This window comes from Lonchura striata, chromosome 28, assembly GCF_050655825.1.
Source record: "Lonchura striata isolate lonStrDom1 chromosome 28, ASM5065582v1, whole genome shotgun sequence".
NCBI lineage: Eukaryota > Metazoa > Chordata > Aves > Passeriformes > Estrildidae > Lonchura > Lonchura striata.
In genome coordinates, this window is record NC_140730.1 from 4758170 (window position 1) to 4772070 (window position 13901).

The 13901-nt window shown below is 41.8% G+C and overlaps 1 protein-coding gene across 6 annotated transcripts in view; it reads right to left on the minus strand.

Annotated features, from left to right (window-relative positions):
• CPAMD8 (C3 and PZP like alpha-2-macroglobulin domain containing 8) overlaps positions 1–13901 on the minus strand; it is a 55541-nt gene that overhangs the window by 25848 nt on the left and 15792 nt on the right. For 3 of the 6 annotated variants that reach the window (XM_085562503.1, XM_085562502.1, XM_085562499.1), the window contains exons 19-29: positions 13216–13278; positions 10257–10488; positions 9502–9655; positions 8810–8952; positions 8315–8366; positions 7367–7665; positions 6375–6600; positions 5644–5820; positions 2704–2785; positions 944–1100; positions 443–517 (exon numbers count right to left, since the gene is read on the minus strand). In XM_085562503.1, coding sequence (XP_085418629.1) covers positions 443–517; positions 944–1100; positions 2704–2785; positions 5644–5820; positions 6375–6600; positions 7367–7665; positions 8315–8366; positions 8810–8952; positions 9502–9655; positions 10257–10488; positions 13216–13278 — 1660 coding nt within the window. Of the gene's footprint in view, positions 1–442; positions 518–943; positions 1101–2703; positions 2786–5643; positions 5821–6374; positions 6601–7366; positions 7666–8314; positions 8367–8809; positions 8953–9501; positions 9656–10256; positions 10489–13215; positions 13282–13901 lie in introns of all 6 variants that reach the window. The other 3 variants (XM_085562501.1, XM_085562500.1, XM_085562498.1) reach the window with 1 other exon arrangement.

Consider the following 13901-nt stretch of genomic DNA (forward strand, 5'->3'; position numbering starts at 1 on the left):
TGCAGCCAAGCCAGACCACAGGAGTGCTGTGGATCCCAAAGTTAAACTGCTCTTAGCACCAAGCCAGGATTTCTGAGTCTCTACAGGCAGGAGAGCAGGATCTGCACAGGCTGCACTCACAGCTTGAAGCTAAGAGGCAGAAAACTCTTTTTGCAGGAATTTCTGGGAGGGGTTGAGGGATGGAGCTGCAGGGAGGTGTTTTGCTCTGGTGAAATAATCATGAGCTGATGGCTGGAGGGTGGGAGACCACCTTGAACAACTTCAGAACATTCTTTAATTTCAGAACAATCCCAAGGCTTTCCAGCAGCCTCTCTTCCCTGGATGCTGTCAGTCATTCTAGAGAGCACAGAACCTCTGAAGGCAAAGAGCAGCAAAATGAAGATTAAAAAAAAAAAAAGAATGGAGAGAATTTTTGAAGCTGTTTTAACCAAGCTTTTGTTACCTCAGAAGTGACACCTGTTTCCAGAAGAGATGCAACCACATAAGCTGTCAGGGAGATTTTCCCATGGATCCCACCCTGGAAGGGCAAACAACACAAAGCACTGGATGAAAACTAGAGAAAAGGACTCTGGGGAAAAAAAAATAGTTTTAAGCAATACAAAGGATGTGTTAGAACTAGGGGAGAAGCTGAAGCATCACCAAATTTCTTTTCTTTGCACACAAGGAGTACAAAATTTAGGAACCCAAGCCCACACTGGCTGGAGACAGCTGTCCCTGGCCCGAGGACACATTTAATGCAGTATTTTGTAAGACTTCACACCTTGCTTTCCATCCCCTGGGGACACTCCACAGACACGTTCTGATAGAACTTTTTGAACTGAAATTCCCCTGGTTCTCCCTGCAGCATTCCAGCCTTTCAAGTGCAAAAATTCATATTCAAACTGCATCACTTCATGCTCTGATAATAACTTTTAAAATGTCCTTGCTGCTGGGTGGTTTTTACCTGAATGTCCTTGTTTAGTATCCTGCCCATAGCAGGGAAAGAACCATCTTCTTTCTGGTGCTGGATGATCCAGTCTTTGGCAGCTGTGAGTTCTTTGGGGTCAATGAAAATAAACCCACGGGACTGAGCAAAGGACTTGAGGACAAAAGCTGTTAACCTGTAAAAATGAATTAACCATCTTAACTGAAAAAACAAATTCAGATTAAAGTACCTGTAAGGAAAAAACTATATTCTTAGAAAGCACAAATTGAAAAAAAATATTTTTGGGAAACACTAAATATTGTTATTAAAATGTTCATGGGACACAAAAGCACCCAAACACTGTCCAGGCTTTGGATAAGAAAAGATTAAAGGTCAACAAACTAAGTTGAAAAGTAGAACTCAAAGGTGTGCTTGTCATAATTATGGCACACTCTGAAATGCAGTTCTTTTTTATCCCAAATTATTAAAGTTTTTAAGCTAAGAAAGCAATATTTTACAGTTAAGAATCAGCATATTTCACCTAAGAAATTCAGATCCTTTCCTCAAGCCTGAAGCTGTGTTACACTTTATACAGAATTAAGACTTCAGAAAGCACCAGAAGTGTTTTTGGAATTGTAAACCTCTGACAACAAGTGTGAGCACTGGCCAGCTTGTGGGGATTGAGTCATTGCATTTACAAGCCCCTGAAGAATGGGAGGGTAGCAAACTCTGCTGCCTGGCAGGGGATTTTTGGAGTGTTGAGTAATTCTGTGTCACCACATTTCACATCCAGGGACTGGGAGATGCTGGAGCTGAGGTGGAAGTTCCCTGTGTTATAGATACATATTATAATATTGGCTTTTTGCAAGTGTGTGGTGTTCAAGTAACTTTGTTATAGAGTTTTTATTTCTGTTGTTATTTAAGCTTAGTGGAATAGCTGATATTAGTGTGCTTGTGTTAAAATGCCTGCTTGGATGGGATAACATCCAATAAAAATATAATGAAGACATTTGTACAGATCTGCCAACCATCAGCACTCACTGACTGAAGACAGTGAGGACCAGGGCCCAAAACTAAAAATTATAATAAAAAAAGACTAAAACCACAACCAAGGAATCCACATAGTCTAAAAAGTAGAACCAAGGAGGAGCCACGCTAAACAATTTACAGAATATGTAAACTACTTTAGAGAAAAAGTTTACTATACATGATTGTTTATGGATATACAACAAACTGATGTCATAGAAAATGTATTTAAGGAGTATCTCCAAAGATAATAGTGCACAAATCCATCCTGTTGGTACAAGGGTGTCCTTGGGGGGTTTTGAGTTGGTTTTGGTTGGTTTTTTACCGACCTCTGCCACTTTTAGAGGCAGCACATTTCCCTGTACCTGCTTCAGGTAAAACCCCATTCCCTAATGGACTCAGGTGCTTGAATGCCCCATAATTACTACTCCAGTTGCAGATATGATCCTTAATTACAACTTTGTGCCTGAAACCTGGACTAATTAGCAGATTTAATTCTCCAAACTGCTGCTGAGTCCTGAATCAACTACAACACATCAGCTAATGCAGTCAGAGCACTCAGCACCACTCTACAGCAATTCCATAGTCACTGAATATTATTGCATTATTTATTATTTCTGCTCTCCACCATGTGTGATGCCACGAGAGAAGCTGGAAAATTACTCCTCTTTCCCAGCCAATTGTGTGGGTTTTTTTTTCTTGTTTCGCAAATGCTTAGCACTTTTCTAACTCAGTTTGAAATAGTTTAAGGTCAGTTTTAAATAGCCACTCACCACATGCTCCCTGACGAGTCCCTCTCCCCAAAAGCACTGTAGGAGCCATCCTGCCTCTTGTAGGTCAGCTGGCGCTGGTAGCCTGGAAGGCACAAAAGAATTGGGGAGTCCAAAATCTCCTCACACTGAGAAAAAAATGAGTATTTAAAGTGAATGAAGACTCAGAACATCTGGAACATGTGTAAGGGATTCTGCTGCCTGAGGCAGCTTCTTATTCTGCTGTGAGTGAGAGCCAGCTCTGTGTGCAGTTTATCCAGAAATCTGCTCAGGATCACATCTGGGACACTGCAGCTCCTGCCTTTTGGACACTGGAAATGCTAAAATCTGACCCCTCTCTGAAAAAAAAATGCATTATCAAAAGGTTTTTACTTAAGCACCCAGCCACTCTCCTTCCATTTTACTTCTACTTACAAATCAGAATGTTTTGCCTGTGACATTACAGCTGGATTCTGACTTTTCCCAAAGCTGTTGCTTGGAACAACTTTAGGTAACATAAAAACAACAGCTGTGACCTCAATGCATGTGAACACCTCCAGCTGCAGGGGCTGTCCCAAGGCTTGTTTAGACATCATTATTAACATTATAATAATTAGATTAATAACTAAGGTGAATGCTGAAGGTAAGAACTCTCTCCTGGAATGTCTTCTGAGGCTGAAAATGAAAAAAAAATGCTCTTTCTACTAAGGAAATTATTTGCTCCTCAGACCTGTTTGTCTACAGCCATGCCCATCCCAACAAATGAGTTGTATAAAATGTGTGCTGTGTATTCATCCCTCCACATGGATGAATGCACAACAAACATTTGGACAAAGCTCTAAAACACCCATTGGAGTCAAACCCTCCAGGATGGATATTTCTGAGAAGGAAAAGTCCAATCTGCAAGAAAATTGTGTCAAAAGACACTTTAATGCCTGCTGAATTCTGCAGCACAGGAGTTTTATTCCACACCACGCAAGGTTTTTATGGGAGTGGATTATTGTTGCATTTGTGGAGGTGAAGTTTCTCTGCTGCCTGAGGAGGGGCTGCCCATGACTCCCCAGCTGCCCTGCAGCCTCCCAGTGCTCACAGGGAATGGCCTGGAAAATGGGAGGAATGAAGACCCAGAGATTGATGATGCTCTTGTAGTCACCACATCTTTGTCTGGGGGTGGTGGGATAGGTACAAATACCTGGCAGAAAGCTTAAGGAATGGTATTTTTTTTTTCTTCCTCCAAAAAAAACCATGCTAAATTAAATTAAATTGCTTTTTATCCCCTGCAGCCCTCAGGTAGGATTTACTACTGAGCACTGCCTGCTTCAACAGCTCCTCAGTGTTCATTTCCAGTGTGTGAATGGACACATTCAGTCCTTGTATTTTATAGCACTCATTGTTCCTGTGCTCCTCTTTTTGAATGTTCAGGGTGCCAGAACTGCCAAGGCTGTATGGGCCATTTATTCCAGAGCTGGACTCAATGATCACAGTAGGTCCCTTCCAACCCAGGATATTCTGTAATTCTGTGATTTTTGAGCTGAAATTATGCTTTATTGCTCTTGCTGTTATTCTTCTTTGCTTGTTGGTTGGGAGTGGCACAGCCTTCAGGTCTTGCTTGCTCTTCTGAACCCTTTTCTAAACACTCCTCTGGATGCTGGGACTCACAGGAGAGGTTCCTCTCTCCAGTTTTCCCCTGTTCACCTGCTTTTTTTTTTTTGTGGAAAAGTAGAAAAAATACTGCCTAGTTTAGCCCAGGCCACTTCAAAAGAAGAGGGAACACATGGGAATTATTGGCATTTATTATCAGCACTTTCCATGATGGATGCTTGAGGGATGAAGAAGTTTTCTGGCTTGGTAAATCACAAAAGCCTTCTAGAGTGAGCATTTCCCATCTAAACCTTACACTTGGCAGGGCTCCAGTGAACACAGAAGGGTTTAAAACTCTTGGGGGTTTCTTCTGTAAGGGTTAATTAGCAAACAGAGTTTGGAGCCAAAAACCTGGAAGGTTTGCAGATTCATAAAAAGAAACAAAAGCAAATGATGTTGCAAAGGAAACACTGACTCGGGCCATTAACAAATTCCCTTTGCCTCACTGCTCCCAGCAAGCACAGAAAATCACAAGTGAAATGACTGGAGCCAGGCAGAGGAAGCAGAACTGGGCTTTTGCTGCTGAACACAAGAAATATCTCACATATTACATTTTATATTTATATTTTCAGAGTAGAACCACCTAACCCTGTCACCTCTGATTTCATGACATGAGTATTGTCTGACTCATACACAAGAGAGCTTTGTCCCTTTGGGTCACTCTTGTTTTTAATGATCTCTGAATTCTTACTTGTCTTGAGAATTGCACTTAGTTATAAAACTATTTTGCATGTGGCTCTTCCCAAAACAAATGCTGAGAAAAACAGTGAGAAAAAAAAGGAAAAGAAAGAAAGCTGTTGTTTTGAGCTGCTTAGTAAAGTAGGACAGGACACTGAAGGGACAGATAACCTAGAGCCATGTAATGAAGGCTTTTAACCACTTTGGATACTAAATTTTTATTTTTGCTATACTGTTCCTAAGAAAATACTGTTTAAAAAAAAGTCCAGCAAAGAGCCATAACCTAGTGACTAAAGGCTTGAAAAGACAATTTATGAATAAGGCAAAACCCCCTAAATATACAGATTTTTACTAAATTTCATTTTCCTTTACTTTCTAAAATGTTTAAACGTAGAAATCAGCTAAGGAAAAAAAAAGTAAAGATAAATCAATAAACATCTGAACTAGGAGTTACTGAAGGGAAACACAGGTTACAAATCAAGGGAAAACATCTTGCCATCAAAATCTGTCAGACTGTGATTATCCTGCAAGAAATGATGAATCCTCATCACTTGGGCTATTCTTGATTAGAAAAAATTACATGTAAAGCAAAACTATGAACTCAAAGCCTTTTCTCCATGTGTAAATTTAAATGTGATGAGTTACCTTGAACGAGGTAATCTGTGGCTTCAACCTCCACCTCGTGGCTGAGCTGCTTGGTTTTCTGCAGGTATTTCAGGACAAAGACATTGGGAGCAAAGTGGATCATGTTCTGCTCCCCACAGCCAAAGGGCAACCTCAGCAGGTTGTCCAGGTTGTTCAGAGTAGGACCCATCACATCTCCTGTTTGAGAAAGAGGAGAAATGTTCAGGATCAAGCAATTAATGTTTCCTGTTGTGTTTTATGCTTATCCCCCACCTCACTGCACTAATATCTCCTGGCTACCCCGGAGTCAGCTTAAATAAACTGTGAGAAGTGGGAAGTCCTTCAGCTGTGAAGTCCTAGCCCTTCAGTCTCTTGTTGGATTAAAGAAAATCCACATTTCAGCCTTTCATTATCCACGACTTCCCAGTTTAGACCAGTTTAGACCACAGCACAATCTGTGACGAGGATGACAATGAAATAAACACCATGAGCTGTAACAGCCACTGCCCCTGCCAAGCCCCTCACATGGCACCAACTTTCAGCCACTGTCAACCCAAACAGGCTTCAAACAAGTGACAAAGAAACCCCAAGGAATTATCTGCCCCAGAATTAAGCAGTAATAAACCTTTTTTAAGTGCCTGTGACTATCTTATCTGGTGTGCATTACTCAAGTACTGGTCAGAAGTAACAGCTGGAGCATCTGTTGACATTTGAGAAGGGGTACCTAAGTGATACCTCCTGATAATTGATACCTATTATTGAAGCCGTAGCTCTTTCTGATCCTGGAATTATGTTGTGGGGAACTCCAAGAGTAAATGCTTCATTGTGATTTTCATCAGTCTCTTCTTTTCTCCAAATTTTAAACTCTCCCATTGACCCCCAGCCTGTGGAAAAGCCAATGTACTTCACCTCAAGCTGTTTGGGGACTGTCCACTCCACAATAATAGATTCGTTTAGCACCCGAGTACCGTGGCCAACCTGAAAGGGACAAGAGACCATGGAGTTCCAAGACAGAGACCATGGAGTTCCAAGACAGAGACCATGGAGTTCCAAGACAAGAGACCATGGAGTTCCAAGAGCCCACACAGGTGGAGTCACTCTGCCTCGTGTGCTGGGACACCTCCCAGCTCAGCTGTGCCCTGCAGATGCTGCAATCCCCTTCCCACCCACAAAGCAATCCAAGGAAGTTCAGTGAGAAATCCACAGGCTTGGCCTTCAAGGTTTCATCACTTAAAAATATTGAGGACTTGTGGAAGAGGTTTTGCAGTGACTTCTGTGAGCCAGAGAGAAGTTTGAGAAGAGGATCCATGTCTACCCCTGATGGAATTTTCTACCAAGGTCATTGACAGAGAAACCAAGAAAGAAAGAAGGATAAATAAGAGCAACCTGCAACTGCCTATTCCAATAAACACTTTGTTTGTCTCATCACCAGTGAGTAAAGTGTAAAATTATGAGCTTTGTAAGAATGTATAAAAAGCATGCATGCTGTAATAAAAATGATTTGAAGCCTCCTGAAAATCAAGTGTGCTGCTTTGTATTGTTTCTGTCTCAACTACGACAAGGACTGAGGTCCTGAGAGCATAACAGTGGCAAAAGCAGATTTGTTGTGATGACAACAGCCTGATCAGGGCTTCAGAGGGAAAAGGCAACAGGAATGGAGCTCCCACCTTCTACACCAAGGAAAAACTGCTCAAACTCTGTTCACAAAGAGACTTGCAGCCCGTTCCACAGAAGAATTCAGTACCTGGATAATTCCATTTTTCCAGCTGATCCAGAAGCTGCGGAATTCATCCCAGGAGAGGATGCCAGGTGTGTCCCTGCTGGCTTCTGGCTCTCCCATTTTGCTGGTGGAAATCCAGGTTTTGGTGTTCTGCTGTCCCCCGATGACGATCTCTGCCATCTCGGCCATGTCGTGGGGGCCCGAGGACAGGGCCAGGTGAGCATCGTTGTGAGCCTTCACAGCAAGGTCAAAGTGGCTCATCTGGGCTGGCTTCTGCATGTACTGGTACTCATATTTGTTAGGTGTGGAAATGTGTATTTTCTCTAGTCAGAAAAACAAAGGAATGTTGTAAGAATTGGAGCTCAGCCTAGAGCTGATAACTGAAATTCAAACAGACCTTCCCTATGTACATGGGAGTTGTTTCCAGCTTCTTTAAAGTATTAAAATAAACATGGATGTTTCTTCTCATCTTTTATTTTATCCCCTTCAAGGCAGAAAATCCTTCAAACTCCTCAGCTGAATTCCTTATGAGCTCAGCAAGTGATTTTTCAGTTCTAATCTAGTGGTCAAAAGCATCTCTGTTTACCTACTGGAGCCAGCTCTGAGCTATCCAAATCTCTGGCAAAAAGGACAGACTGATTCCAGAATTGAATCTTAAAACACCAGCTGAAAATAAAGTACAGTCCCAGTTACTGTCCACAGTGCTGAATACTTAAACTGTTCCATAAAGTAAAGGAATCTAATGGCCATTTCCAGAAATCACTTGGGCAGTTAAAGCAAATTCATAATTAGCCAGCCACGTAAGAAAGACTCTATTTACAAGTTCTTCCTACACACCATAAGTCATCAATCACAGAGAAATGGAAACAAAGATTTTTTTTAAACTTTTTTTTTTTTTTTTTAAGAAGCCAAATGTTTCTTTTTAAAACTGATTCAAACAAACTGAATATCTCATTCAAATCATGAACTTACCATTTGGGCAGAAGAACACACTGTAGGTGTATTCTCTGGACAGTCCCTCTGGCTATAGAAAGACAGAAATCCATGCATAAACCACAGGGCTTGGATTAGCAGGAACAGATTCCAGTTTGACTTGGAAAATACAGGAATTATTTTTGCTGCTGTGCAGTGGTTTATATTCTTTATAGAAAAGTGATGGCACTGTGTTCTGTTAGCTAGAGCAGTGCCAGAGAACCTTCCATTTTATCATATTTCTTAGATTAACAGGGCAAGCTTATCCCATAAAATATCCATTGCTTTTTCTCCTGAGCAGTGCTGAAGATTCACCAGAGGAACTCCAATGGGCTCTTTCTGTACAAGTACCACTAAAGCTGATTATTTCCAATCTCCCTAACAGACTGTAAATCAACTTGAGGATCTTTATAAATCATGTTTGATTTCACAATTTGCTCAAGCTTTTTTTTTTATTTTATTTTTCTGAATTATCATAAATTGGTGTTTTCTCACCTCAATAATGACACTGCTGCGAACATAATCCACCCCCACAGGGCTCCTTTTGTCCATGTAAGAGTCCTCTGAGTGTTTGCCATTCTTCAGGCTCTGCATCCCCTCCTGGCAGCAGTTGGTCCCACCATAGGCAAAAGCTTTTGCTAAGAAACAGAAGGGAAAAGCAGAGATTTTGAGATAGGAAGATCTCTAGAAATTAAAGAGATCCAAACTAATTAGAAGCAGCTGATTAACAGCACATCAAGTGCTGTAATTACCTCTCTCATATTCCCTTTTTCCATATTTGAGTGATCTAAAACTAGAAAATATTTAAACAATCATGGACCAACAGAGAAACTCTTCCCTAGTTTTCGGTGTTGCACAGTTTTCACTGGGATTGTTTGCACAGAATTTGTTGTTATTCTCTTGTTTTAAAAATTTCCACTGATCTCTTCAGGGAAATGAAACAGGCCCAACCTTAACATCACAACAAAAAAACTCATGACCAGAGAATGTCCTGATGTTTGTTTGTACATTCTGTGCACCAGAGGCAGGGCATTTGTTCCTACAACAAATGAGATTGAAAAGCCAAGTTGGCAGCAAGGGAAATGAATGAACTGGGGCAATAGGGAAATAAGAATTTTCTACAAAGAGGGGAAGAAGAAGAAACACTTGTAAAAGCCCATCAAGAAGGTGTTTTGAGTTGTGTGTACCAGTGATGTTGCTCAGGCCCAGCTCACTGAAGGACAGGACGATGGAGGTGGGCTTGGCTTCCCCAGGGGCCACACACTTCTTCCTGGTCAGGTGGTGCTTCCCAGGGTGCCCAACAAACTTTATGCCTTTTGGGACAGAAATCTTCACGTGGACCTGTGAAAGTTTTGGAAATGTCATTTATTGGAAATACCAGCTGCAAAGCCAAAGTGAGCTATGTGAATGATGGGAAACCCACGGAATTATTCAGGACAATCACAGAATGAAGATCATTCCTTCTTCAAAGTTTCTAGCCATGAATTTGACTGAGAGCAGTACTTTCAGCTCAGCAATTCTACAAGTATTTCTGGGAGATGGTACTGGAGGCTGGGCAGATGGGGACTGTGAATACAGAGATGGAATTTCTTGGGAAAAAATATTCCTTCAAAATTAACTGCTTTTGACAGCTTTTTGATTACGAAGGACATTCTTCTTTTTGGTTCAGCACGAGATTCCAATTTAGGGAATGTCTTTTCAGGTGTCTTTTTCAACATTTGCTTTTCTGAAGTGCTGCAAGACACTTCAGCCTACCACAGGCGTTCCAAACCAAAACCAAACCAAGCAATGACATTCATTTGAGTTGAAAAAGAAGCAATATTTATCTTCTCAAAGCATCTCTGCTGAGCTTACCCCTGTGTCAGCCTGACACCTTACCCACTGTGACTGGCACATCACCCACCAGGCGTGGCGAGGAGGCAGAACTGGGGCTGAGCTTTACCTCTGCACACAGGGACAGGTAGTTGTAGACAGTGAGGGGGATCTTGGTCTGCTCTCCCCTGATGACGTGGTAGGGCAGGGTGAAGTCGATGAAGAAAGGTTTGAATGTTTTCAGCTCTGTCTGGCTGGCAATGCCCAGCCCCTGCTCCTCAGACAGAGCCACGGCCTCCGTGATCCACGTGGTGATGGAGTCGGGCACCTCCACCTGCAGCTGGGCTTCCCCCGAGCTGGCACTGCCAAAGCAACACAAAATAAAGTTAATCACGCTGATTAAGTGGTTTTTAATGATGTCCCCGAGCATTTTGGGGAATTCCCTCCAGATGCAGATTGATCAGATTGCATTGCCTGCTTTGAGCTTTACAATTTTCCTATCAGTTTTGAGACCTGCAAATATTTATAGGCAGCAGAAATGTAAAGAGTTACTGGTGCAAAATACAAATTCTTCCTGGATTAAAAACTTCATTTGCAGCCTCATTTCCAAGTCGCTTTTCTTAGAGGCAAATATCTGCACAAAGTTAAAAAAAAATCTAAACAAAACTCTGAAATAAACTCATGTTGTGGTTTGACACAGGAAAAAAATCTTCTTGGAAGGAAGATCTAAAGATCTAAAGAGAAAGACAAGGAATAATCCCATACCAAAATCCTGGATGAAAACAGTTCAACAATAATTGATTTAGTAGCTAGTGAAATAAAAATGGTTTTTTTTGGAATTTATTGTCCCCGTGTCCATTGCCACACTGCAGACTCTGTTTGAATGCAAGGACAAATGAGAAAATTTCTAAACATCCAGTTCAACAACTGCTTGTTCTGATTCAGAAACGCTTTGGTTTGCTTGGTTTTGGAATTACTGACTTAGAAATTTCCCAACCCTATCATATTCTTTCTATGAGGATTGAAATTAGTCATTAAAAATCAAATCTCTGAGCATTTAGCTTTCCTGTGCACAGCACAACAGGATCACATAAACCTGATATCCTCTTCCATGCTTTATAATCATAGAAATTCAGTTTTTTTTCTTCAGACTTTGCTATTTCTCTCCTGCAAAGCAGCTTTGGCCCTGCCTGGAACAGAAAACATTTCCCCTAACACAAGAACAAAAGCTGTTTCATGGCTCAGCTGGCAGGATGATTGGTGCAGTTGTGAGTGCACCCCAAGGTTGTTTCCTCTCAAGTTCTTATTTATTCCCCTGAGCTTGACACACATGCTGCCAGCTTTGGGGGGCATGGCAAATGAGAATGGGAGGTCTTGAGAAGTGCTCACCTTGACATGCTGGCCTCATCTGCAGAGGTGCCTGATGCACACCCAGAACACACCAAGTGCTGCACTGCCACTGCTTTTCAGATTTGCTCACACTTGAGGCACCAGTGAAGCACCTCGGCCTGGCTTTGCTCCTCTCAATAAATGAATTTTCAATGAGCCTGAAGCTGTTGCTCCTGTCAGGAGCCAGGCAGCCCCTCAAGGACTAATCTCTGTGTTTTTATTACAAAGGGAAAGGATTAAAACAATAAAAAGTGGAGATCACTGTGCTTGTTCAGCCAGACTCCAAGCACCGGCCTGTGAATGTGGCTCCACCAGCCCAAACTCCAGAGGGAAAAGCTTTGGGAAATTCACTTGTGCCATAGAAACATGGAATGGTTTGGGTGGGAAAGGACCTCAAAGCCCATCCAGTGCCAGCCCTGCCACGGCAGGGACACCTCCCACTGTCCCAGGCTGCTCCCAGCCCTGTCCAGCCTGGCCTTGGGCACTGCCAGGGATCCAGGGGCAGCCACAGCTGCTCTGGGCACCTGTGCCAGGGCTCCTCAGAAAGATTTCTTCCCAATATCTAATTTAAACCTATTTAAAGGTTGAAGCGATTTTAATTCCTGTTCAGCAGACACCCAGGTGCTCACCCTGAGTGCAGCTTGCAGTGATGCTCAGCCCTGAGGAGCAGGCAGGAGGGAGTCTGGCTCAGGGCTGGCAATATTCCAGCCTGTTTAACCGGACAATTTGTTGCAGCTGATGTTCCTTCCACCGGGATTTCAGCCCATAACCAGCATTAACATTATTTTCACACATGAGGGCACTTACTCTTCTGGGCACAGGGCCAAAGTACACACTCATTTCCAGCCATTAGACCCTCCAGCCAGGCTCTAGGAATTTTTAGAATTGGTTTGGTAAGTTGACATTAGGCTTTTGTTTCTTTTTTTTTTTTTTTTTTGTTAGGATTGTATATTATAATTATAAATGGTAGAAGAAAAAAAAAATTCTTCCTGTTCAAGAGAGTGGAGATTAAGGAATGCACCAACTCAGTTGTTTCTAATGAAATGAAGTAGAGAAAATGCAATCTGCAACTTTTTATTCCACACTCTCCCACTTATAATTAACTGCCCTGGCTTGCTGAGGCCCAAATGGGCACCTCTGGAATTCTTTGTGTATTTCTACAAAGCATATTTCATGCTCAATTGAACAGATTTGAATACACTTGCTCCAAGTTCCTGTCAAATTTAATTTACAATCATTTATTGAGAATGAAGTTTACTTGCAAACCCGGAGAAGCTTTTTAATAATTGCTTCAAATTATCCTAGATGTGCTGTTGTGGGATGGATTAGTTATCTATTTAATATTTTTATTTTTAGTTCCAGCTGTATTCAGAGCAAACTAGGATTTGGGAGGCAGCAGATTGAGGTCTGGGGGAGATGTTCTTGCAGGAGATGACAGAGAAAGAAGGGCTCTGTGAAATTTGAAAAGCAATCAATAGAGAATCAATGTGGGCACAACTGACCGGTTCAGCTTGAAGCAAGGGAACACATTTCAGGACCAGAGGAAATGTTGCAAAGATTGAAGTGGTAATGAAGAAAAACAACAACAATAGGGGGGAAAATAAAAATTAAAAATTTAAAATACCAGAAAATGCCAGTGTAACTCATTAGATTTTAAAGAGCTCTGTTTACAACCCTCTGGATATAATTAATGCCAATACCTGACATTGAGGCAGTGCCAAATCCACGTCTCAGGGAAGAAGGTTCTTTTCCTCTTCTCTGCTCTGCTAGAACAAGAAAGAAATCCTTGCAAACTGATCCTTTTAATAAGATATTTCCAGCAGTCAGTGATAAATCAGAGTTATCACCTGACTCTGGCTCACATGACCAAAACTCTGGTGCAGGCTCATTAAGGAGTGAATAACACAAATTACATGGTCGTCTGAAACAATCCCTTTGTGTGCACACCCACTCTGCAGAAACAAGAATCTAAAAAATAGTACAAGTAAGCTGACCTTTGCAACCAGCAGAAATAATGGAATCTAAAATGAAATTGGTTTTCTTTCACCAAATGGAATCAAGGGGAACAAATGCAGCAGCTGCTGCAATCCCTCCTTTACATCCTTCTCCATCCCTGCTCTTTGAATTGTCTTGATTTCAAGAAATTAAATCAGCTTTTTATACCTGTTATACTTCATTATCTATTTCTTAACTAACCCCAGAAGCTCCTCTGCTAAGAGAGGCTTCCAGGAAGTTCAGGATGCAGAGGGAAGGCCCTTCCTCAGGTGCAGCATCACTTGTGGTACTTCACAACCTTTCCTTCATGCAGATCCTCATTCTCTTGGTTTTGACCACCAGCTGAATGGTCCAAATCATGAGCAATGAGTGACTCTGCAAAAACAGCTGT